The sequence below is a fragment of the Labeo rohita genome, chromosome 8, assembly GCF_022985175.1.
Source record: "Labeo rohita strain BAU-BD-2019 chromosome 8, IGBB_LRoh.1.0, whole genome shotgun sequence".
NCBI classification, from domain to species: domain Eukaryota; kingdom Metazoa; phylum Chordata; class Actinopteri; order Cypriniformes; family Cyprinidae; genus Labeo; species Labeo rohita.
In genome coordinates, this window is record NC_066876.1 from 22,008,157 (window position 1) to 22,033,209 (window position 25,053).

Consider the following 25,053-nt stretch of genomic DNA (forward strand, 5'->3'; position numbering starts at 1 on the left):
TAGACTTTATATATTTAGATACTATATAATTAGATAGATAGACAGACAGACAGATAGATAGACAGACTTTATATATTTAGAAACTATATAACCAGTTAGATAGATGATAGATAGATAGATAGATAGATAGATAGATAGATAGATAGATAGATAGATAGATAGATAGATAGACTTTGTATATTTAGAAACTATATAACCAGATAGACAGGCAGACAGACAGACTATATAATTCGATACTATATAACCAAATAGACAGATAGATAGACAGACTTTATATATTTAGATACTATATAACTAGATAGATAGATAGACAGACAGACAGATAGATAGACAGACTTTATATATTTAGAAACTATATAACCAGTTAGATAGATTATTGATTGATAGATAGATAGATAGATAGACTTTATATATTTAGAAACTATATAACCAGTTAGATGGATAGATAGATAGACAGACAGATAGATAGATAGATAGATAGATAGACTATATATTTAGAAACTTTAGATGGATGGATGGATGGATGGATAGATAGATGGATAGATGGATGGATGGATAGACAGATGGCTAGATAGACAGACAGACAGATAGTTAGACTTTATATATTTAGAAACTTTAGATAGATAGATAGATAGATAGATAGATAGATAGATAGATAGATAGATAGATAGACTTTATATAGATAGATAGACTTTTAGATAGACTATAGATAGACTTTTTTACCTTGACCTTGACCTTGATATATTTAGAAACTATATAACCAGATAGATTGATGGATGGATGAATGGACGGACGGACAGACGGATGGACAGACAGACAGACAGACAGACAGACAGACAGACAGACAGACAGACAGATAGATAGATAGATAGATAGATAGATAGATAGACAGACTATATATTTAGAAACTATATAACCAGATAGATAGATAGATATTACTTTATATATTTAGAGACTATGTATACAGACAGGCGGTCTAGATAGATACATTTTGTATATGGTATTTATAGTGTATATAAAGTATGTTTTGTGTTTTCAGTATGTCTGCATAATACATTGAACTCTTTCTTTTCAAAAGACTTGGGAAAATAATGTTTTCTATCATATATTGTCTATAGAACATCACTCTGTATCCCCATCATGCATGAATTTGCTGTTTTCTCTAATGCCAGTTTCTCCCTCAATATCCCTCTCTGTTGCCGTTGCTTCATTTTCAAGACAGCAGCACATTTGTTTATGTCATGTTTATTTTAGCTGGAGTATTTCAGGGCCCTGTCTGGTTTTATATGTGGACTTGTGCTGTCCTTTAAAAGTGGCAACAGTTCTGCTGAAGCCATGAGTTGAGATGGTCATTTAAAGTCTGTGGGAGTGCAGAGCTGTCATTCAGGAGCAGTTCGGTGTCAGTTCATCATTTGATTCTGACCAAAGACAGTTGACAGGCCAACATTATTTACATCTAGAACTGCAGATTCACACAGCACAGGGAACCAACCAGTTGTCTCACGAAACTTTATTTAAAATGAATTTAAAACTGTAATTTGAGGCAGTTGTCATATCTGATTGAGACCTATGAAATTAAAATTGAAGTCTGAATACTAAACCAGCTGGAATGAATTAAGTTCTTACATTCGGACTGGAGGTGAATTCAAATTATATTTTTTTTCTATGCAAGGGACCTTAATTTGGTCAGATTTGTATGCCTGTGTTTTATGAAGCGTTCAGACTATCACAGACAAGGACAGAAGTCCTTTTGATTTCCTGAGACATTATGATCAAACATTTACATAATACATCTCTTGTCTCTTGTTCTGAGGGTTTTAAATGAGTTACTGGTTATGAGTTCAATTCCCACTGGTCAGATGTCATTATAAAAAGCCAATTGTCATTGCAGGTGCAGTTTTGAGATCAGGTTGTTAATAACTAGGACTATTTGTGCAATTTGGTTTGGGGGGGACTTTTTTTTTTTAATCAAATTTTTATATTTTTTAAATTAATTTAATCATCCCCACCAAACTAAGTTATGATATGGATTGCTGTATGGGCCATTTATAAGATAATAATTATAAGATATAATTTATATAATAAAAAAGACAATTTAATTAGAAATAAATAAATAAATATTTATAATATACATACATACATACATAAACAAAGCTACTTTTTTATCATGTTCATTCAGTGTTTTGTCTGCCTCAATGATATTTTGAATTATCTTCATTTGAAGGCTTTTCTCAGCAAATATTGATAGTGCTAATTAACTGTGATTTGTATTAATCAGCATGTCATGTAATTAATTCAATATTTTTAATTAAATATACGGATTATACGTTAGCAGTGCATACAAATGAAGTTTATCTGCCTTTATCTTTGTTTATGTCTCTCTCCATTCTCTTTTTCAGTCTTAATTTATTTATTTTTTTGTGTGTGGATCCTGGTAAAAAAAAATATATTGGGCAGGCGAGTGTGAAAATAATAAGCAAGGCTTATTAATGTGTAATTCAGCAGAAAATTACCATGATCCATAGGTAATATTATATTCCTCTTTGTCTGTGGCAATTAAAAGCCTGGTATATGTGTAGGCCTAATTACTGTGTCTCCTAATTAGTTGTGAGTCACTGGAAGAACACATTAAAGTTCTGCTGTCCTGATGCTCACATATATATTTTCTCTTCCTATTGGAGAAAAAGGGCTGCGTACAGCTTCAAATATATTTACTAAAGATTCATATTGATCATAGGGATTATACAATGCATATACAGGAAGGGTGAAATGTTTGACATGTGAAAGTTTACGTAGTTTCCTATCTTCACATATGCCACTGATTTCTACCTCAGCAGTAGCGATGGAAATCTGCTGCAGACAGATTGTAGTTTTGCCTTGTTAAATAAACTACACACATATATGAAAAAATCCACCATTTTATATCCTGTGCTGTACAATTCTGCGAAACGGCTTTTACACCACCCACGTTTTATTATATTTGCTCTGTTTTTCTTTCTCCTGGTGCGATTTTCTGTCTATGTCTAACAGAACGTATTTCAAGTGCTTTTATCTGCGGCAATGCGATTCTTCCAGGAAAGAAGTCATTTCTGAAGTCCTTAAGAAAGTGGTGCTTGATGTAAGCCTCATAAAACCAGGAATGATATCTCTTGTGTGAGATGCCATTTAAGATATCACAGCAGGACATATTGCCAGATCATTTTAGAGGATTTCATTGGAGCTCTAACATTTGACACGGATCATGCTGTGGTTAAACAGGGTTTTTACAGCGTTGTACATGTGAAATACTGTGACAACGCATGGAATGTATCTGATAGCGCACAGTAGGCTGCCACATCTGTTTGCTGATCTGTGTCCTGTGTTGTCTTGACAGCGCTTGGCAGCTCATGCGCTTCAGGTGTAGTATTGTGACCAAAGATCTGTGAAGCATGCGGAACTGAATAAGACTCGGTATGGCAGATGTAATTGGAAAAAGCTACATTACTATATTATGTAATCTGTAATGTAAAACTTGTCACAGAATTGTAAGACAGCCAAGTTTTTTTTAACCGTGCAAATGTGATTTGTCTATCTCAGCTCCTCCAGATCGACCTCCCGGAGATCTTTGGCCCAGCTCTTCTCGTCTGGTTTTCCTCAAATCCTGGACAATCAGAACCAGGTGGCTGAGGTTTTGGATCCTTCTGAGCCCGTGAACTTTAACCCACAGAGAGAAGAAGCAGATCCTCTGCAGGCCAACACTCTCATCCTTCAGTTTCTAGCTTTTACCAGGTACTTCTGAATGTCAGGACATCGCAACACTGGTTGCTTTTTTTATTATGTATGGTTGCAATCTTATTTTTTTGTTCTGTTGTGTTCTTTTCTGTATGACTTTTATATGTACAGTTTTATGCAAAAGTTTTGAAACCCCATGCAGAATCTGTGAAAATGAGAATAATTAAAATAAGAGATATCATAAGAGATAAGAATAAGAGAGATCATACAAAATGCATGTTATTTTTTATTTAGTACTGTCCTGAGTAAGATATTTTACATTAAGATGTTTACATATAGTCTACGAGACAAAAAATAGCTGAAATTATTAAAATAACCCCCTTTAAAAGTTTGGGAACCCTTGGTTTTTAATCCTGTGTGTTGTTACCTGAATGATCTACAACTGTTTTTTTGTTTTGTTATAGTTGTTCATGAGTCCCTTGTTTGTTCTGAACAGTTAAACTGAGCACTGTTCTTCAGAAAATCCTCCAGGTCCTGTAGATTCTTCAGTTTTCCTGCATCTTTTGCATATTTAAACCATTTTCAGCAGTGACTTTATGATTTAGAGATTCATTATTTCACACTGAGGACAATTGAGGGACTGTTTAGACCTTAAAAAGGTTCGAACATTCACTGATGCTCCAGAAGGAAACGCAACGCATTAAGAGCCGGGGGGGTGAAAATGTTTTGAATTTAAGAATTTTAAGGTAAATTGTACTTAATTTGTCTTTCGGGAAGCATGCAAGTATCTTCTGTTGCTTCTGAAGGGCAGTACTAAATGGAAAAAAATTATATTTTAACAAAATAGGAAAAATTTGGTCATCTTCATCCTGTTCAAAAGTTTTCACCCCCCGACTGCAGTGACTTTATGATTTTGAGCTCCATCTTTTCACACTGAGGACAAATGAGGGACTTAAACACAACTATTAAAAAAAGGTTCAAACATTCACTGATGCACCAGAAGGAAACACGATGAATTAAGAGCCGGGGGGTGAAAACTTTTTGAATTTGAAGATCAAGGTAAATTGTACTTAATTTGTCTTTCAGGAAACATGCAAGTATCTTATGTTGCTTCCAAAGGGCAGTACTAAATGGAAAAAATATATATTTTAACAAACTAGGAAACATTTGGACAACATCATCCTGTTCAAAAGTTTTCACCCCCCCTGACTGCAGTGACTGTATGATTTTGAGATCCATCTTTTCACACTGAGGACAGTTGAGTGACTCAAACACAATGCGTCATGTTAATGCATCGTGTTTCCTTCTGGAGTATCAGTGAGTGTTTGAACCTTTTTAATAGTGTGTTTGAGTCCCTCAGTTGTCCTTAGTGTGAAAAGATGGATCTCAAAATCATACAGTCACTGCTGGAAAGGGTTCAAATATGCAAAAGATGCTGCAAAACTGAAGAATCGCAGGACCTGGAGGATTTTTCTGAAGAACAGTGCTCAGTTTAACTGTTCAGAACAAACAAGGGACTCATAAATAACCATCACAAAACAAAAAAACAGTTGTAGATCATCCAGGTAACCACACACAGGATTAAGAACCAAGGGTTCCCAAACTTTTCCAGGGGGTTATTTTAATAATTTCAGCTATTTTTTTTGTCTTGTGCACTATATGTAAACATCTTTTATGTAAAATATCTTACTCAGGGCAGTACTAAATAAAAAATAACATGCATTTTGTATGATCTCTCTTATTTTGTTAAAATTATTCACATTTTTACAGATTCTGCAAGAGGTTCCCAAACTTTTGCATAGAACTGTATATATCCACGGTAATACTGTGCTTTTATCTGTGGGCTTTTTAATATATTTTTCTGCATCTTTTTACTCAAAAATGGTTTCCTCTGCTTGTTGAACATTGTCACAGGTTTCTTCCTTGCAATCTGTTTAAATTGTGGACATGTTTGGACAACACTCAGACGTATTGGAAATGAATGTGAATGTTATTTAATTTTTTCTAACGTCATCCATCTGAAATAATGTTGTTTATTTAAGTACTCTACTAAATTAAATCATCTATTATAGTTGCTTATTTGTGTATTCCAGGAACAACTGTTTGTGGCGATGGGAAAAAAGCCAAAATTGCATCGAAAATGTATAATGGTATTAAGAAGTATTATAATATATTAGTATTTTCAATAGTTAATTACAAAATGCCTTTGTCTGCTTAAAAAGATTCACAGGCAGGTCTGTTATAGAGCAGTATGTTCTAGTCTACAGCCTTTACGAGCAGTGCTGAAACACTAGCTATTAAACAGGAGATGTCAGGTTCTTTATTTCAATAGTAATGCAGCTCTTCAAGCGTTGGTTCAGGGCCAAGCATCTCAGGCTAACTCATCTCTGCATCCAATCAGCCAATGTCCATATATCACTGAAGTATTGATGCTGACTTGTCTACATAAGAAACAGCTCTTGTCAAGTGTGCTTGTGACAGACTCAGGCACCTCTCTGTTCTCAGATCAGGCATTGATAGATTTAAAGCACACTCTCCCTCTCTTTCTCTTGTATCTCTCTCACTGTCTCTGTCAGGTTGTTGTATTTCTCAAACAGGGAGAGAAGGTGAGGAAATGGGTCTTTTTTCAATCTTGAGATCCATTTAACACATATAATACAATGAAATGTGATTAACTGCACAAAAATAAATTAAAGGATCGTCTTGTACTAGCTCTGCGATGCGCGTCCACGACTTTGCGCATTGCATAATCACGTTGGAAAGGTTGCGTGTGACGTACATGGAAGTACCTGCACAAAAGATAAAATGATGTCCAACGATTTTGAAGTTGAAGGAAAAAAATGAGATTTTTTTCGCCCTACTCTGAAGTGGAGTACACAGACAAGAACTAACCATGTGTGATCTTTCCTACATTATTACGTAATGCATGAAGTTGTAGGCACACATCGCAAAGCTAGAGCAAGACAAGCATTTGTGGTTAAAAAGTGTATACATTTTCATTACTTTTTTTTTTTTTTTTCCCAGAAAATGAATTTGTTTCTCTGAATACATATGATATCGCCTCGGCATCCATCCAAAAAAAAAAAAAGTAAAGAAGTATTATATATTTTATTTTATTTTATTCTATGTCATTTCATACATTATTTATTTTATTTTATTGTTTCATTTCATTTTGTCGTATTTCAATTTATTTTTTATTTGATTTTATCTATTTATTTTATTCTATTTATTTCATTTCATTCTGTTTCATTGTCTTTTTATTTTATCATTTCATTTTATCTCATTTTTAAAATTTCATTTTTATTTTTATTTTGTTTCATATTTTATTTTATCTATTTCATTTTATCTCATTTTATTTCCTTTAATTTTATTGAATTTTATTTGATTTGATTTGATTTCATATTTTTTATTTTATTGTTTCATTTCATTTAGTCTCATTTCATTTTATTTTATTTCTTTAATTTTATCTATTTAATTTAATTTATTTCATTTCATTTTGTGTAATATAATTCATTTTATTATTTCATTTTATCTTATTTTATTTCATTTCATTTTTATTTTATTTTATCATTTTTTATTTAATTTAATTTTGTTTCATTTTTATTTCATTTCATTTTTATTTATTTATTTTATTTTATTTTATTTTGATTAATATTTTATTTTATCTATTTCATTTTATCTCATTTTATTTCCTTTAATATTATTTATTTTATTTGATCTGATTTCATATTTATTTTATTTTATTTTTTCTTTTCATTTAGTCTCATTTCATTTTTTATTTCTTTTAATTTTATCGATTTAATTTCACTTCATTTTGTTTAATTTAATTAATTTTATTATTTCATTTCATTTTATCTTATTTTATTTCATTTCATTTTATTATTTATTTTATTTTATCGTTTTTAAAATTTAATTTAATTTTGTTGAATTTTATTTCGTTCTGTTTTTATTTATTAATTTCGTTTTATTTTAATATTTCATTTAATTTTGTCTAATTTTAATTTAGCTATTTTATTTTATTTCATTTTCTTTTATTTATTTTGTTTTATTTCATGTTTTATTAATTTTATTTTATTTCATTTTGCTTCATTATATTTTATTTTATTATTTCATTTTATCTCATTTTATTGCATTAAATTTATTTCATTTCATGTTTTATTATTTCATTTCATTTCATTTTATTTATTTTTTTTTTTTTTTTCATTTTATTACTATTCTTTGCATTTTATTTATTTTATTTCATTTTGCTTTGCTTTATTTTATTTCATTTTATTTTATTCCATTATTTCATTTTATTTCATTTCATAAGAGGTTGCCAGCTGATGGAAAATACACTGTATTGCAGCCATGGAAGCCAGCAAATGAACTGGGTCAGAGATCTCACCGAAAAAGCTTTGGCATCCATCTAAAAAAAAAAAAAGAAGTTAAGCGCTACGTTTGAGATTTAGTTGTTATTATCTGCAATTTTGTGTAAGTGCAACAAGGGCGAACACTTTGATAAGCTAATGGATTTTTAAATGGATTGGTTAAACCTTTTCTAAACACTTAATGTGAAGGCTGGTGAGTCGACGGACATGGCATTGACCTTTTGGCCTTTAAAGGCAGACTAAATACCTGAATACATTTTCTGTTTTGTAAAAGGGAATAAAACTGTGTGATTTATCTACTAAACAGATCTCCCTTTTAAAATACGAATTATTGTGCATGTGTGCGGATATTCTGCATTTCAGTTTTCCACTCGCCATGCTGAGCTATCCATCCCTTTGTTTACCAAATGAATATTAATGTGAAATCCTTGCGTAGCTGTAAGGCCTGTTCTTTTAATTGAGGAATTCAAGTCATTTGATCGGCTCTGAGGTCAGAACTGACATTTTGAGTGAATAGCACTTAAACTCCGGAATTGTGATGTGATCGCGCTCAGTGGGCCTGCCAATTGTCCGCACTCTAAATAGTTTCTATCCTTATCTAATTCTGAGTGATTGATTGCTAATCTTCCTCACAAAGAGAAAAGAAAGCAATCATCCCTCCCTAATCTATCCCTTCGTTTTAATTCATTCTGCTGAGGATGGAGACGAACTCTTCACACTGCCCTGTCAGCTCTCAAATGTCACCTAGGACTTTGATTAATTCATTTATATCCTTTCATTTAATTATTTATATCTTTTGTTTATCCTCTTGTTCGTGTAATGGCAGGCTGGGGTTCTAAACCCAGCTTGTTGGTTTTAAACCTTAAGGTTTGAGTGACTGAACCCGTCGCCCCCTGAGCTCCTGGTGTTGAATGAAGTTGTTTCTTCAGGTGTGGAGCAGTTCACTGATGAATGATCATTGCTTACATAAAATGCGGTGGACCATTACTGTTCTGGATAATTAAATTGATTTAAAATATTATGTTTTTAAGGAAGTAACTTCGCCCTAAAAGTCCTGCTTCACCAAATCACAAATAACTGATTTTTTTTTTTTTTTTATTGATTTTTCTCTTCTGTGAAGTAGCCACAGTGCAATGAATTTGCAAGAAAGTTATTGATTTTGCTTTCAGGAAATGCTGAAGCTCCACATGATTAAATGGGAAGTTTCGTTTTATGATTTACTTGCTTTTTCTGACTTCATAAAACTTTGAAGCATTATTATTTTAAGCTCTGGCACAAGGATTTAAAAAATTAGGTTTCAGTTCAGTTTCATTCAAGCATTAACTTTATTAATAATAATTTTATTATTTTATTTTATTTCTTTTTATTTTCTTATTTTATTTCATGTTGTCTCATTTCATTTTATTTTATTTCGTTTCATATTTTATTTTATTATTTCATTTCATTTTATCTAATTTCATTTTGTCTCATTTTATTTTTTCATTTTATTTTATTTCATTTGTTTCATTTTATTTTATTTCATTTCATTTCATGTTTTATTTTATTCCATTTCATTTTATCTAATTTAGTTTGTTTCATTGTATTTTGTTTTTGTCTCATTTTATTTCATATTTTATTTTACTATTTCATAATTTCATTTTATCTAATTTTATTTTATTTTATATTTTATTTAATTTTATTTTATTTTATTATTTCCTTTTAGCTCATTCATATTTCGTTTTATTTTATTGTTTCATTTCAGTTTCTCTTTTTTTGTTCATTTTATTTCATTTTATTTTGATTTATTTTGTTATTTTATTTCATTTGATCTCATTTCATTTTAATTCATTTGATCTCATTTCATTTTATTTCATTTTATCTCATTTCATTGTAATTAATTTTATTTTATTATTTCATTGGATCTCATTTTATTTTATTTCATATTTCATTTTATCTCACTTTATCACATTTCATATATTCGTATTATTTTATTATTTCATTTTATTTTATTTCATATTATTTTATTATTTCATTTTATCACATTTCATTTGATCTCATTTCATTTAATTCTATTTCTTTATATATTATATTATTTCATTTCATTTGATCTTATTTCTTTTTATTTTAATTAATTTTATATTAGTATTTTATTTCATTTCATCTCATTTCATATTTCATATTTTATTATTTCATTTTATTTCATTTGATCTTATTTTTTTATTTTATTTCGTTTTGTTTCATTTCGTATTTTATTTTATTTTATTATTTATTTTTTTAATTGCATCTCATTTCATTTTGTATCACTTTTTTTCATTTGTTTTATTTTCATTATTTCATTTGTTGTATTGTATTTCATTCCATGTTTTATTTTATTATTTCATTATTTTATCCCATTTCATTTAATTTTATCTCATTTAGTTTATTTTATTTTATGTTTCATTTTATCTCATTTAGTTTATTTCATTTTATGTTTCATTTTATCTCATTTTATTTCATATTTTATTTTACTCTTTCATCATTTCATTTTATCTCATTTTATTTGATATATTTTATTTTATTATTTCCTTTATTCTTATTTCATATTTCAGTTTATTTTATTATTTCATTTCAGTTTTTTTTTCCATCTCATTTTATTTCCTTTTATGATTTCATTTTAAGGAATTTTTAGTTTTGAAAGTTACAGTAAGCTTTCATAGTTAAGTAAACTTCTTTATCTAAAAACGATCAAGGACATTTGTATTCCTCGTGCTATGACCTGTTTAAAAAAGAAAAGTTTAAAAGAGTTACTATTGATCTGGTTGAAAGGAGTTTGTCGTGGTGTGACTCAGACAGATTCTTCATCATAGAGTGCCTTAAACTGACTTTCCATCATTGCATCGCTGAAACTGGTTCTTTATGAAGGAGCCACTCAGACTGGCGCTTTATCATCGAGTCACTGAAGACTTGCTCGTCATTGTGAAGTCACTCAGATTGATTCTTCATAAACTGCCACCAAATGACTCCTAATAATACCTGTTTCAAATCATTCGCAGTGTCCTCAGTGATCCAGTTGTATCTCTACATACGTCATTGCTTTTCAGTTTGCTGCATTCGCCATTGCCAATGAGCTTTCTATCTCTCCTTAGGGTCCCTCAAGCTGGTGTGAATTCAGACTGGCCCAGCACTATCCATTTCACCTTCCAGCTTTATCGCTTCCCCCCTGTCACCACCGAGCGTCTGAAGCTGCTTGATCCAGAGAGGAACAGCACGCTCAAATCCAACTCTGATTACCCCTGTGTCCTCTCTCTTATCAACAAGGACGGCACACTTAACTCTGGTATGATTACCATCCTCCTACGAATGCTTTATGATTCTCTTCAGCACTCCACAACATGCTTATTTCATTTGAATAATTGATTGTCTTGTTTTAGAAGCATCCTTGAAAGCAAATGCATATTTATAGCACTCTTCAAAATCGCCAATGTCGCTTTTTTTGTTCTAATGAATTCAATCAATGTCTGCGTAAAACTTTACAGCAGTTTTTAACCGCAACACATGTAGTGTTTTAGTGAATAAAGCTCTAAAAAATGAGCAATTAGCGTTTTACGGCTCTTGGCCGAAGTCCAGTAATTGCTTTTAAGAAAGAGTCTTCATACACAGCAGCCTGCTGAGGAGAAGTGTAGAAGCGGCGTGACTTTGTGATGAACTTGGTAGTGCTGAGAAAACAGTTTTGGCTCTGTCGGTTCGTACGGCTGCCAAAAATACTTATTACCTGCCCCTGATGTGAGTTATTTTTATCAATAGTTTTGCACAGACTGGCAAAGGCCGATATTTCAAAGTGCCTTAAAATGTTGAACTAAGAGCACTTCAAGTACACTTTCCCACCGCCAGAGTGGGGCTTTTTGCTCTCATGTTATACCATGAAAATCTTGGCTAAAGCTCATTGCCTTGATTTATTTGTGTTGCAAGCAGTATCTTACTTGGAAAAAAAAACTCCCACTAGCTGTGCAGTGATGTCGCCAGTTGTTGCATTGAAATGGCCTTTACTGATTGGCTAGATAAAGTATCCGATGAGGTGGAACATACATGACATGAGAACACGTCTGTCTCGTGATGAGCAGGCAGCTTCTCATTTGCCTACAGCGACCAGCTAAGAAGAATGAAGGAATAGATGATATAGATAGAACAGGGGTTGAAGAGTAAGAAGAAATGAGACAGATAATGAGAGAGTGATAGAGCGTGAGAGCATGACGGAGAGATGCAGGGGTAAAAGAGGATCAGCTCTAACAGCTAGCTTTCAGCCTTTTTATTTCAGAAGAGACGTAATGTCATGCGTAAAAAATACATCTAGCGTGAGAGCCCTGTCCTCACAGTCAGACCTGTAAGATAGGAGACTTCAACCATTTTTAGGCTAAGGACCACTTGGTGAAAATAAAGACATAGCAGGAGCCCGGTTACATATTGTATGAAACTGAGTGTTGCATTTTAAACCTGGTCTAGAGAAGTGTGTATCAGGTGTCTGTCTGTCTGCTGATTTGACTGTCAATCTGCTCGTCTATCTATCTGTCTGTAGATCTGTCTGCCTGCCTGTCTGTCCATCTGTCGATCTGTCTGTCCTTCTGCCTGCCTGCCTGTCTCTCTGTCTGTTGATTTGTCTGTCAATCTGTCTGCCTGGCCTTACCGTCTGTCTGTCTGTCTGTCTGTCTGACTGTCTTCCATCTATCTCTGTCGATCTATTTTTCTCTCTGTCTATCTATTTGTCCGTCTGTCAATCTGTCTGTCTGCCTGCCCACCTGTTGATTTATCTGTCAGTCTGACCGTCTACCGATCTGTCTGCCTGCCTGCCAGTCTGTCTCTCTGTATGTCTGTCTGTTGATTTGTCTGTCAATCTGGCTGTTGATTTATTTGTCAATCAGTGTGTCTATTGATTATCTGCCTGCCTGCCAGTCTGTGTCTCTGTCTGTCTTCCTGTCTGTTGATTTGTCTGTCAATCTGTCTGTTGATTTATTTGTCAATTAGTGCGTCTATTGATCATCTGCCTGCCTTCCAGTCTGTGTCTCTGTCTGTCTTCCTGTCTTTTGATTTGTCTGTCAATCTGTCTTCCTGTCTGTCTGTCTTCCAGCTTTTTCTGTTGAGCTGTCTATTTGTCTGTTTATCTGTCTGTCTGTCTGTCTGTCTGTCTGCCTGCCTGTCTATCTGTCTGTCTGTCTGTCTGTTGATTTATCTGTCAGTCTGTCCATCTATCGATCTGTCTGCCTGCCTGCTAGTTTGTCTCTCTGTCTGTCTGTTGATTTGTCTGTCAACCTGTCTGTCCATCTGTCGATCTGTCTGCCTGCCTGTCTGTCTGTTGATTTGTCTGTCAGTCTGTCCATCTGTCGATCTGCCTGCCTGCCTGCCTGCCAGTCTGTCTCTCTGTCTGTCTGTCTGTCTGTTGATTTGTCTGTCAATGTGTCTGTTGATTTATCTGTCAATCAGTCCGTCTATCGATCATCTTCCTGCCTGTCTGTCAGTCTGTCTGCCTGGCTGTCTGTCTGTTGATTTGTCTGTCTGCCTGCCTGCCTGCCTGTCTGTCTTCCAGCTATCTCTGTTGATCTGTCTATTTGTCTGTCTATCTATCTGTCTGCCTGCCTGTCTGTCTGTCGATCTATCTGTCTGTCTGTCGATCTATCTATCTATCTGTCTGTCTTTTTGTCAGTCTGTCTGTCTATAGATTACTCTTTTATAACCTGTTTGCTACTTCAATTCAAATTAAATTTAAATTCAAATGTAATTTAATTCTAAATGGTGCACAACCTTAATGCATATAGAACTACATTAATGTATTTGTATACTATGTTAAGATGCTTAAGATGTTAAGATGCAAATAAAAATAGTACATCAATAATGTATGTGTGTAGATTGCATGTGGGAGAAACAATAAAACATTTACAGTAGCTTCTTTATCTTTGGTTGAACTTTGTATTTTGTTTAACTACATTTTATTTATTTATCTTTCTTCATGATAATTAATTTGAGATTAAATGATAATTGTCTGGCACCTTAGGGGTTGCAGACCCCCTGTTGAAGACCCCTGCTATAAGGTGTTAAAGCATTATGCCACAGTGCACTGAGCTCAGCCCTTAAACCCACCTCTGGCCTGACTATACAAGACAATGAGCCATAAAGTGCCATAAAGATTACAGGCTGAATGATGATGTTGTGCGGAAGGCCTTTTGATGTCTGGAAGGAACATCTGTATCCTGTGGGATATGATGCTGTTATTGTGCAGTTACTGGTTGTTGCATAACATCTTCTCATCCCATATTCTCAGCTGAGCATTGCACTTCTCTCCAATGAAGAAATAATATTTTTGGCTCTCTGCCTGAAAGTAGTACAATGTAAAAGCAACAGTCAGTTTAACATTTTGACTTCATTAAGCATTAGTGTTGCATTTGCTTGTTTTGTTTTGCCACGAATGAAAATGCATTCAGGGTTTGTGTTCATTTGTGTTCAATTTTGACTGTGCTCAACCCGCTTGACCCCATCAATCAGGCTTCAGATCCAGTCGCTCCACTCAAACCGCTGTTGTTTCCATAACCTCACATCACCAGTGTCCCTGCTTAACTCCATAGCGTTTGTTCTGGATCTTTTGGCAGCATTTAATGCTACAAACAACAAACTATTGATCTCTAAGATGGTAGAAATGCTCATTTCTAGGTCAGTGCTTTTCTGGTTTATATCCTACCTGGATGACAGTAGGTACCAAGTCAACTGGAAAGGCTTACACGCCTTACTCCACTGGGGTTCCGCAGGGATTTGTGCTTGGACCTTTACCACTTTCTTTATACACTTGCTCACTCAGATCTATGGCTGTGCATGCACACTTTAAGGATGCATTAAATTGAAAAGACATTTGTACGTTTTTGCAACACTTCATTAAACAGCACAACCATTTTCAAAAAGTAGTAATACAAAGAAAGGTTTCTTGAGTGCTAAATCACCATACTAGAGTGGTTTCTAACTATGCATACACACAAAATACTTATGAACGGTATGGAATATGTTTGTTAAGGTGGCCAAAGGGTCTGTTCAGTAAAAAAAAAATGCTTTAACCTGGTTGCTACTGCACTTCCCTTTTTGAAAGTCTGTCAGCATCTCCACCATACATCAAACATGCTGCCTTGCACTTCTTTACTCTTTTTACACATGTTTCTTCTTTTCTGGCCTAGCAGCTTCTACCATACATCCCATCGAGCACATCGATAATGCTGCCGTACACTTCTTTACACTTGTTTTTTCGGACTTTAAATCACTGCTCAGGCCTACACATGAACTATTGGTCTAGGAATTTCTCAAGCTTTGCATAAAAACATAAATGTAAATGCAGTGTTACCCAAGCATTCAGAGCTGATTACTGTCATCACTTTAGAAACGGTGAAACATGTGGGAACATATAGAAAACATCAGCGCCTCCGGCACTGCCAGTGTTTGATATTCATGACTGACAGGACGTGGTGCGTGCAAAAGGGATGGAGCTCAAAAATGTTTATGTAAATTTCCCACACATTTCGCTTGGTGGCAAAACCGAGCTCAGAGTGTTTGATTTTTACATAAAAGTCCTTGATTGCTTGCTTCAGAGAATTGGACGTTGCGTTTTCTCACCCACCTGAGATTTGTGTTAAAGATGGGAGATTTGCTTCATTCTCATTCTAAATGGCCACTAAACCCGTCTCTTTAATCACAAACCTTTCTTCTGTCTCCTCTCAGTATTCATGTTTGTTATTTCCTGTTGGAATTTTATTTTCCTTTTACTCAGGTTGTCCTGGTCTGCAGTTACAGTACCGAGTTGACCCGCAGTTCCTCAAGCCAGGCGAACGGGGTTGGTTCCTGCGATACCTGGCGCTCCACTCCCTGCAGATTGATGTCTGGGACAGTGAATCCTTAATGCTGATTGGCTCAGCTGCTGTGGAGCTGAAGGTAAAATTACATATTAGCGTTAGAAAATGAACTTTTGGCCCACCAGCTAATAGTAGGGTATTTTTTAGCCATAGATATTTTTAGCAGCCATTAAACTGCATTATGCATTGGAAAATGTCTGTCTGTCTACCATTCAAGAGTTTGTAAGATTTCATTGAGTAAGAATGAATAAGAAATTAATATTAATATTCATCAAGATGCATTAAACTAATCAAAAGTTACAGTAATGACATTTATAATGTTGTAAAATATTTCAATATTTTATATTGATCAAAAAATCCTGAAAAATTGTTTCGGAAAAAACAATAAGCAGCACAAATGTTTTAAACTGTGATAATAATAAAGATTAATAAATGTTTATTGAGCACAAAATCAAACTATTAGAATGATTTCTGAAGGATCATGTGACACTGAAGATTGTAATGATGCTGAAAATTCATCTATGCTATCACATGAATACATGGCATTTTAAAAGTTAAAAACAGCTATTTTAAATTGTAATAATATTTCACAATATTACTGTTTTTACTATATTTTTAATCAAATATACCGTTGAAGTCAAAAGTTTACATACACCTTACAGAATCTGTTCATTCTTTTACCAAAATAAGAGGGATCATAGAAAATGCATGTTATTTTTTATTTAGTACTGGCCTGAATAAGATATTTCACATAAAAGACGTTTACATATAGTACAAGAGAAAATAATAGTTGAATTTATAAAAATCACTCTGTTCAAAAGTTTACATACACTTGATTTTTAATACTGTGTTGTATGAATGATCCGCAGAATGACTTAATGCAACTATTAAAGAAGGTTCAAATGCTCACTGATGGTTCAGAAGGGAAAAACGATTCATTAAGAGCCAGGGGTGTAAACTTTTGACTGGAATGAAGATGTGTTTCTTATTTTTTTTTCTTATTTTTCTTATTGTGTTTCTTTTTTCTTATTTTGCCTAAATATAATATTTTTTTATTTAGTACTGCCCTTCAGAAGCTACAGAAGCTACTTGCACGTTCCCCAAAAGACAAGCATCAGTGAGCGTTTGAACCTTCTACAGTAGTTGCATATGAGTCCCTCAGTTGTCCTCAGTGTGAAAAGATGGATCTCAAAATCATACAGTCATATTTTGTTGGAAAGGGTTCAACTACACAAAAATGCTGAAAAACCAAAGAATTTGTGGGACCTGAAGTATTTTTCTGAAGAACAGCAGACAGTTTAACTGTTCAGGACAAACAAGCAACTCATAAACGACTTTCACTAAACAGCTGTAGATAATTCGGGTAACAACAAAGTATTAAGCATCAAGTGTATGTAAATTTTTGAACAGGGTAATGTTTTTAAATTCAACTATTATTTTCTTATGTGGAGTATATGTAAATGTAAATATGTATATGTATAGATCAGTACTAAATAAAAAAATAACATCCATTCCGTATGATCCCTTTTATTTTGGTGAAATAACATTTTGCAGATTTTGTAAGGTGTATGTAAATTTTTGACTGACTGTATGCAGCCTTCTTTCAAAGACATTTAAATATGTTGTCTACCCCAAATGTTTAATGGTACTGCATATTTTATGACATAAACAAAGGAATATTTAGCAGTTTTTTATTTAAATTAAAACTTAAACTTTAAAAATTTACACCTAATTTTAAAAAGTTAAAACCTTACTTTCAGGGTTTACTTGCAAGAAAACCATGATTTTGACATTATGAAAACTGCAACAAAGTAATTTGTTACAAAGACATTTGCTAACTAAATAAGCTGACAGAATGCCAATAAAGGCATTTACATGACCTTACATGTTGTCAACATATTTTCCATAAGGTCATGCTTGTAAACACACTCAAAGACTCAAAGTTCTGCACACTAGCAGTAATAATACAATTATTAATACAACTCAACGTAAACCATGACAAAACAATATTACAACACACCTCACATTCCTTGGCAACAGCCTTGCAAGTCCTCAACTTGCCATGTTGGTAATAACCCCACAAGCCATACACAGAATTTTGACATGGGTACAAATACTGCCCTCATTAATAGCCCAACAGAACTCACACAGCTGTTTCACTCAGACAGACAGTCACCCTGCACATCGAAACCTTTCTGCGGTATTCATTATTTAGTGTGCTCAGATGGGAGTGTCATGTCGAAATTATGAAATATGCATGCCATACTTCAGGACACCTGCGTCTGTTAGAACTCGCAACCGCAGGTCTCCTGGCTAGAGCTCTCATCGATGTCAGCCGTTGAATAAAGGTTAAAACAAAACAAGGCCAGAAATAGATACAATCACATCAACATAATTGGACTGTTCATCTTGAGCACAGATTCTGACCTTTTCAGAATTAACAAAGGGTCCATTTAGGATTCAAACACAACCGCTAGGTCGTCAGGCGATGGCATTTGTCAGTAGCCTGTAACATATGTCTTAGTTGCTGGTTATTTTTGATTATATTTTTGTTATACATGGTAAGATCAATACAATTGATTCAGAGGGCATGGTGAATTGCCTTAATTTTTAGCACTTTTTTTTTTTTTATAATTGATCACTCTGTATTTAAAATCGTAAATTGACAGATTTAATATTCCTATTTGACGTTTGCTTCTGCAGCATATGCTGCGTCAAGGCCGTGCAGCCGTCCAGGTGAACCATGAGCTAGAAGTGATCACTACTGAGTACCTGCAGGATGCCAACTTTGCCAGCAGGCATGACAGAAAGCACAGCGCCACTCCAGCCATCAATGTCTACACTACCGTAAAAGGAATTCTACATCTGCGGCTTGGCAACGTTGGTAAGGATTGTTTACTAACCACCATATATTAATGTGTATTAAGGATTAGTTCACTCCAGAATTCAATTTTTTCTGATAATTTACTCACCCCTGTGTCATCCAAGATGGTCACGTCTTAATTTCTTTAGTCAAAAAGAAGGTTTTTGAGGAAAACATTCTGGATTTTTCTCCATATAGTGGACTTTAGTGGGTGGAAGTTTCAAACTGCAGTTTCAATGCAGCTTCAAAGGGCTTCATACGATCCCAGCCAAGAAAGAAGGGTCTTATCTAGCAAAACGATTGATCATCTTCACATGGACGATTATAATATCAAAAGTGAAAGTAGCTTGTGGGCGTGATCAAATTAAAGATAATGAAGTCCAACAGGAAAGTCTGGACATTGCGTTGGTTTCATACGGATTACTTCATCACAGAATATTTGTTTTTGATAAAACCTAATTGGTTTAAAAGTAGACATATCAAGCTTTCTATAGTTATATCTCTCATGTCTCTGTGTCGTGTATTCGCAGAGTTTCAGTTCATTAGAGTGACGTGTTTCTAAATGAAGATCACAGAGACCAAAGCAGCAGACTGTGCACTGTTTTTTCTTTATTTTATAAAAGCACAAATAAAAGTTGCTCTTATCTATACGATCAAACATGACGGAGTAATTGAAGTTTCTTTAGGAGTTTTAGAAAAACTGCTACAAACCGACGTGTTTGTTGACGCTAGGGGGTTAAAAAAATGAAGTGCAAGATGAGCATTTAAAAGTATATAAAGTATAAGTATATTAAAAAAAGAAAGACGTGAACATCTTGGATGACATGGGGGTGAGTAAATTATCAGGAAACTATCCTTTAAGAAAGGCGTTTGTAAGATTATTTCTTGGATTTGTGGCAGTATCAACCATTTCTATATTTGTCAGGGATGTGTGACATTCAGAGTTAAATTAAAATAAATGAAGTTGAAAATAAAAATGCCTTTTACATTAGTTCATTTCTTGAATTTGAAAGGCAGTTGAAATTTGGTTTAGAATATTAGAAAGCAGAAGTAAAGTGAGTAATTTTTACCTAGGAATTTTTAAATTTAGGCTTGACACAAAGCCTTCTGGGAAAAAAGTTGAAAAGCCATGGATAGACAGTTGGATGATGGATAGATTAAGGAATAGATTCATAGACATGCTAGGTGTTTGGGGTGTAACGGTTGTATCACGGTTTTAGAGTCACTGTTTCGGTATGGTTCGGTATGTGCTATGTTTAGGGAAAAAGCTATACTGTCAAATAAAGATAAAGAAAATAAGAACCATCTATCTAACTACAAGCAAAAGCACAAATAAATACAATAGAGTAAAGTGATTTTCAGGTTTTTTAGGTAGGTCTAACATCTAGGTACAGAAATGGAATAAAGTAATCAAATGTAAAATAGCACTGTAATAGCAATTAAATATTAATATTATAAATTAAAGATTAGTCTTTATTAAAGATACAAAAGCTATTCAGTAAAGAGCAGTGAGTAATTTCCTTGTTGCTGTTTGATTAATATTAAGAAAGTGCTGTTACTTTAAGAGAATGCACTGATCCAGTGAGCTGAAACTGTATGTTCAGCTGTCCGTCTGCTAGGATACTTACCAAGATGGTCATTTTTTACAATTTTTTGGTGAATTTGTCCATTCAAACACAATACTTAAAAGACAGCTTAATATTTGCGCACGTGAAGCGTGGGTTTGTGCGCTTCGGATGAGCACACACACACAGATCTTCTTACTGTGCACGCGGGCTCGCGTTTTCTTGTTCTTAAATATTTCTACTGGTGTAAATGAGTTTAGTCTAAATACTTATAGCAGTGTGTGCTGTTCAGGTCTCACCTACACACGCATGCTATCAGCACCCAGGAGATGACGGAACAAATGACTGCTCGTATTCCAGCATATGCCACTCGCATTGAACAAAGAATGGTTTGTCCACTTTTTTTTCCCACTGCTGTTGTTGTAATGTATTGAGAAGCCAGAATGCGCATCCATCAACAGCAACATACATTAGCCTAATCCTGTTTGTTTTATGTGTTATTTATAACAAACCATATTACAGATGCGTTGTCAGCAGTGTTGGGGGTAACGGATTACAAGTAACGCGAGTTACGTAAAAATAATACTACTTTTTTCAAATAACTAGTAAAGTAACGCATTACTTTTGAATTTCTAAGAAAATATCTGAGTTACTTTTTCGAATAAGTAACGCCAGTTACTTTTTTCCCCCATTTATTGATTGACAAGTCTCCTGTTGGGAGTAAACATGATGTTACTGTAGTTCTAGACTAAATGTGAACATGCATTAATTCATCTCACTCACAAAAAACAGATTCAGTATTTCTCAAAATGAATAAAAACAGTGAAATGCAAACTGAGAATATGATGCAACCCTGCAATAATTAAATGTTAAATAAAACAAATATCCTTTATGTGTTATCCATTTTATTAACCAGTCTCTTTGCTGCTGACCTTCGATGATCCAATTCAGTCATACTAATAAGCAAAAATTACTTTAGATAAACTAACATTTGTGCTTCATTTTTTTATAGCTGAAGAGTGATCTCCTGCATAAATGTACTTTTCTTTCAGCCTGAGGTGAATTCATTTCACTTTTGGTGTAAAAGGGCTTTTACATTAGAATTGTTTTATATTATTATACCCTGCCCAGGTTTAAAAAGTAACACAAAAGTAATGTAACGCATTACTTTCCATAAAAAGTACCTAAGTAATGTAATTAGTTACTTTTTCAGGGAGTAACGCAAAATTGTAATGCATTACTTTTAAAAGTAACTTTCCCCAACACTGGTTGTCAGATTTAGATTGAACCTTGGTCCTAGTGCATGCCGAACTGTGCGTGGAGAACGGTACGGTTCAATTTTGTACAGAGAACCATTACACCTTTTGGGCCAGATTCACCAACAGCTTGTGCCAACGCAAACTGGCTTTTGGCGTTAAAATAGTACTGTCAGGATTTACTAGATGCACAGTGAAGAATTACCACTGAAAAAGCGTGGACACAGTTATTTTTGTGCCTGACCTTATTGAATATGTGTTTGTAGAAGTTTTTCTTCCAGACACAAAATTTATTAAAATGAATCATAAAACGCTTGCGCTCGTCAAATAACTGGCATTTGTGCCACTATTAAGGGCCCAAAAAAAGCTTGTCTTCAAATCACACAAAGAATTTTCCTCTCCCATCGGCGCTTTTGTGGAATTGCGCTCTGACGCTAATTTGTCCTGTTTAGTAAATCTGACCCTTTGTCTTTAACTTTCCTCTGAAATTTTAAAGACGAAATCACACAGAATTTCCCTCTCCCATCTGCACTTTTGTGGAATTGCGCTTTAACGCTAATTTGCCCTGTTTAGTAAATCTGGCCCTTTCCTCTGAAATTTGCTCTTTGAGACATCTCCACAGTGTAAGAAGCATCTGTCATTAGTGACCTTAAACATCTGAGTTGTTTTCCACCCTGGAAATCCAAGCTGAGTCAAAGCTATTCACAGACTGTCTTCATGTTTATCTGCTTAAGCTCCTTCTTAGAGGCCCAGTGAAAATGCAAGTGTTTCTTGTGAAATTACCCAAACAGCCAGATACCCATCAGCTTTCCTCTGTCTCTTGCTCTCAGCGGTCGGAATCAATTAACTCATCCACAACCCGCTCAAAAGCTGCTCGACGCTGTATCTCAATCTGGGATTAATGCGTTGTCCATTTATTTGTTTCCTAATGAGTGGTCGCCATTAACAAGAGATCGAGGTTTACTCACTCTCTAAGGCTTACTGAGATGTTTATCCTCCGAAAACACCTCAGAGGATCGGCAGGGTCAAAGCAAAGACAATTATCGGCCAGAGGAATGAGGGATTGGGGAAAAAAGACATGCAAATGAACGGCTTGATCGGTTCATTGAATGCATGCAGTCAAGTTTTGATAAGGTGGGGCGTCACGAGTCTACAGCTCTGGGTAATGCACACCGAATTGATGTCTTCCTTCATGATCCCATTTCGGCATTTTCTGCTCAGATAGGATGTGTCACGTCATTGGGAATTAATGAAGCTTCTATGTAATTGGACTCGTGATGATTGGCGTCTTGTTGCATGCGAAAACTCAATGGAAAAGGCTCTTAATGAAATCCTCTTTAATTAACTTCAGCTTGATGTGAAGAGACAAGTGAATAATTAAACAAACAGCGAATCCACATAAAAGAAATGGATAACTTAATTCGACACTAGTGGAACAGGTTAAACATCATCTCTGAATTCGGAGTGTTTGGGTGCATCTGTCAAAAGCTTCTCGCTGTAGCAACAGGCTCTATCACCTCCGGATTCTTTATGCCTTTATACTGAACAGAGAGAGAGACGCAGGGCCAGATGGAGGGGAGAAAAGATTAGGATTTTATAATTCGCCTGCCTCTGGCCCCCACGCTGCTCATCTGCAAACGTTTGATAAGCGTGGCGAAGATTTCAGCAGAGAAGAAGAGAGATGGCGAACGGGAGAGAGGAAAAGAAGGAAAGAAAATCGCATTTCCTCGACAATTATTTCCAAGCGAGTCCTCCTATCTCTCTTTTCATGGTAAAAAAAAAACTAAACAAAAAAAACAATGGTATACATTTGCAACAGGGGCCAGTGTAGACTTCTGTCTATCTCCTCCAAAACAAAGCTACATTTAGAAGATAAGAGAAAGTGCTCCCTAATGGAAATCCTATCATATGCTTCACTACAGATAAAAGAGCTCCATATGTGAATGATTTCCAAAGCTATAGAAAGGCATTCTGCTGGGTAAATAGGGGTCTAATGGAGGCATCTGAAGATAATGAAACACCCAAACGGCAGGTGTAAAGTTATCGGACACACTGAGGAAGAACTGAATGATATTTCTGGTCTTTTCAGAATTAAACTTGCTGAAGTTTTAGATGCTCAACAATCTTCTGGCGGTTTGTGAGGCTGTAGGGCTTACTTTGGTTCTCAATATTGTGCAAGATTGTTTTGGGTTGCTTATGTATATGCATGAGAAGCTTTCTTGAAGTCTTTGAAAAGTTTGCAGGAGCTATGAACTTGAAAAATCTACTCTGTTGGTTTAAGAACAAACTTTAGCTCTTATAAAGAGACTACAAATCTTAAGATGTACATTATTTGAAATCATGTCTTTAATATTAATGCTGTTTTCTCTCAGAACAATCCAGCAAACCTCTCATTTGTTGCTGATTTAAAGCAGTATTTTGAACGTGAAACAGATGTGAAGGATTTGTGTGAAATTGCTTTGTATATCTGCATTGTTCTGAGCTTTAATTAAACAACAATATACAAACACATTCTGCTTAAAGGAGAAGTCTACTTCCAAAACAACAATTTACAAATAATTTACTCACCCCCTTGTTATCCAGCATGTTCTTTCTGTTTTCAGTCATAAAGAATTTATGGTTTTTGAGGAAAGCATTTCAGGATTTTTCTTCATATAAAGGACTTCAATTGTGCCCCCAATTTTGAACTTCCGAAATGTAGTTTAAATGCAGCTTCAAAGGGCTCTAAACAATCCCAGCCGAGGAAGAAGGGTCTTATCTAGCGAAACGATTGGTCTTTTTGTTTTTGTTTTTTTTCGAAAAATAAACATTTGTATACTTTTCAAGCACAAAAGCTTGTGTAGCACAGGCTCTGGGATGCACGCCCACAATGCTACAAATTGTAATTGTAATTGAAAAGTAATGGCTCGTTCTTGAATGATTCTTTAATTTTGAGTCATCTCGGGGAGTGATTCGTTCAACATTCTGTTAGGTTCTGTACTGGAATTAGTTCACCTGTTTCAAGTCTTTGGGTTTTTGAGTCGTTTGTTCATCTTATGGGGCTGTCACATGATGCACGAACGACTCAAACCTGAAAACTTGTCAGATAAGAAGTGAGGTGAACTAATCATAGACTAAAGACCCAAGTAAACAATGAATTAATATTTTCTGTTTCTTATAGCATTATAGTTTTGTCTTGTTTGTAGTGTAATCAATGTTTGTGTAAGCAGTAGATGTGTAAGAGAAGTAACATTTTAATTATATTTTGCTAAAATGAACGAAATGACTCGAAAAAAGATTTGTTCATTTTGCTAAATGAGACTCAAAGGTCCGAGTCGGTAAAATGATCCGAACTTCCCATCACTACTACGAATCACGTGTAAGTTCATCATCTGTGTACTGAGTATGGTGAAAAACTCCATCTTATTTTCTCCTACAACTTGAGAGGAGGACATCGTTGTACCTTTTTGTTTGTAA

The 25,053-nt window shown here is 34.4% G+C and overlaps 1 protein-coding gene across 3 annotated transcripts in view; it reads left to right on the forward strand.

The window, feature by feature from the left end:
* Positions 1-25,053, forward strand: part of LOC127169804 (nephrocystin-4) — a 229,647-nt gene that overhangs the window by 169,135 nt on the left and 35,459 nt on the right. For all 3 annotated transcript variants that reach the window (XM_051117429.1, XM_051117427.1, XM_051117428.1), the window contains 4 exons: positions 3,577-3,768; positions 11,183-11,373; positions 15,832-15,992; positions 18,617-18,797. In XM_051117429.1, coding sequence (XP_050973386.1) covers positions 3,577-3,768; positions 11,183-11,373; positions 15,832-15,992; positions 18,617-18,797 — 725 coding nt within the window. The remainder of the gene's footprint in view (positions 1-3,576; positions 3,769-11,182; positions 11,374-15,831; positions 15,993-18,616; positions 18,798-25,053) is intronic.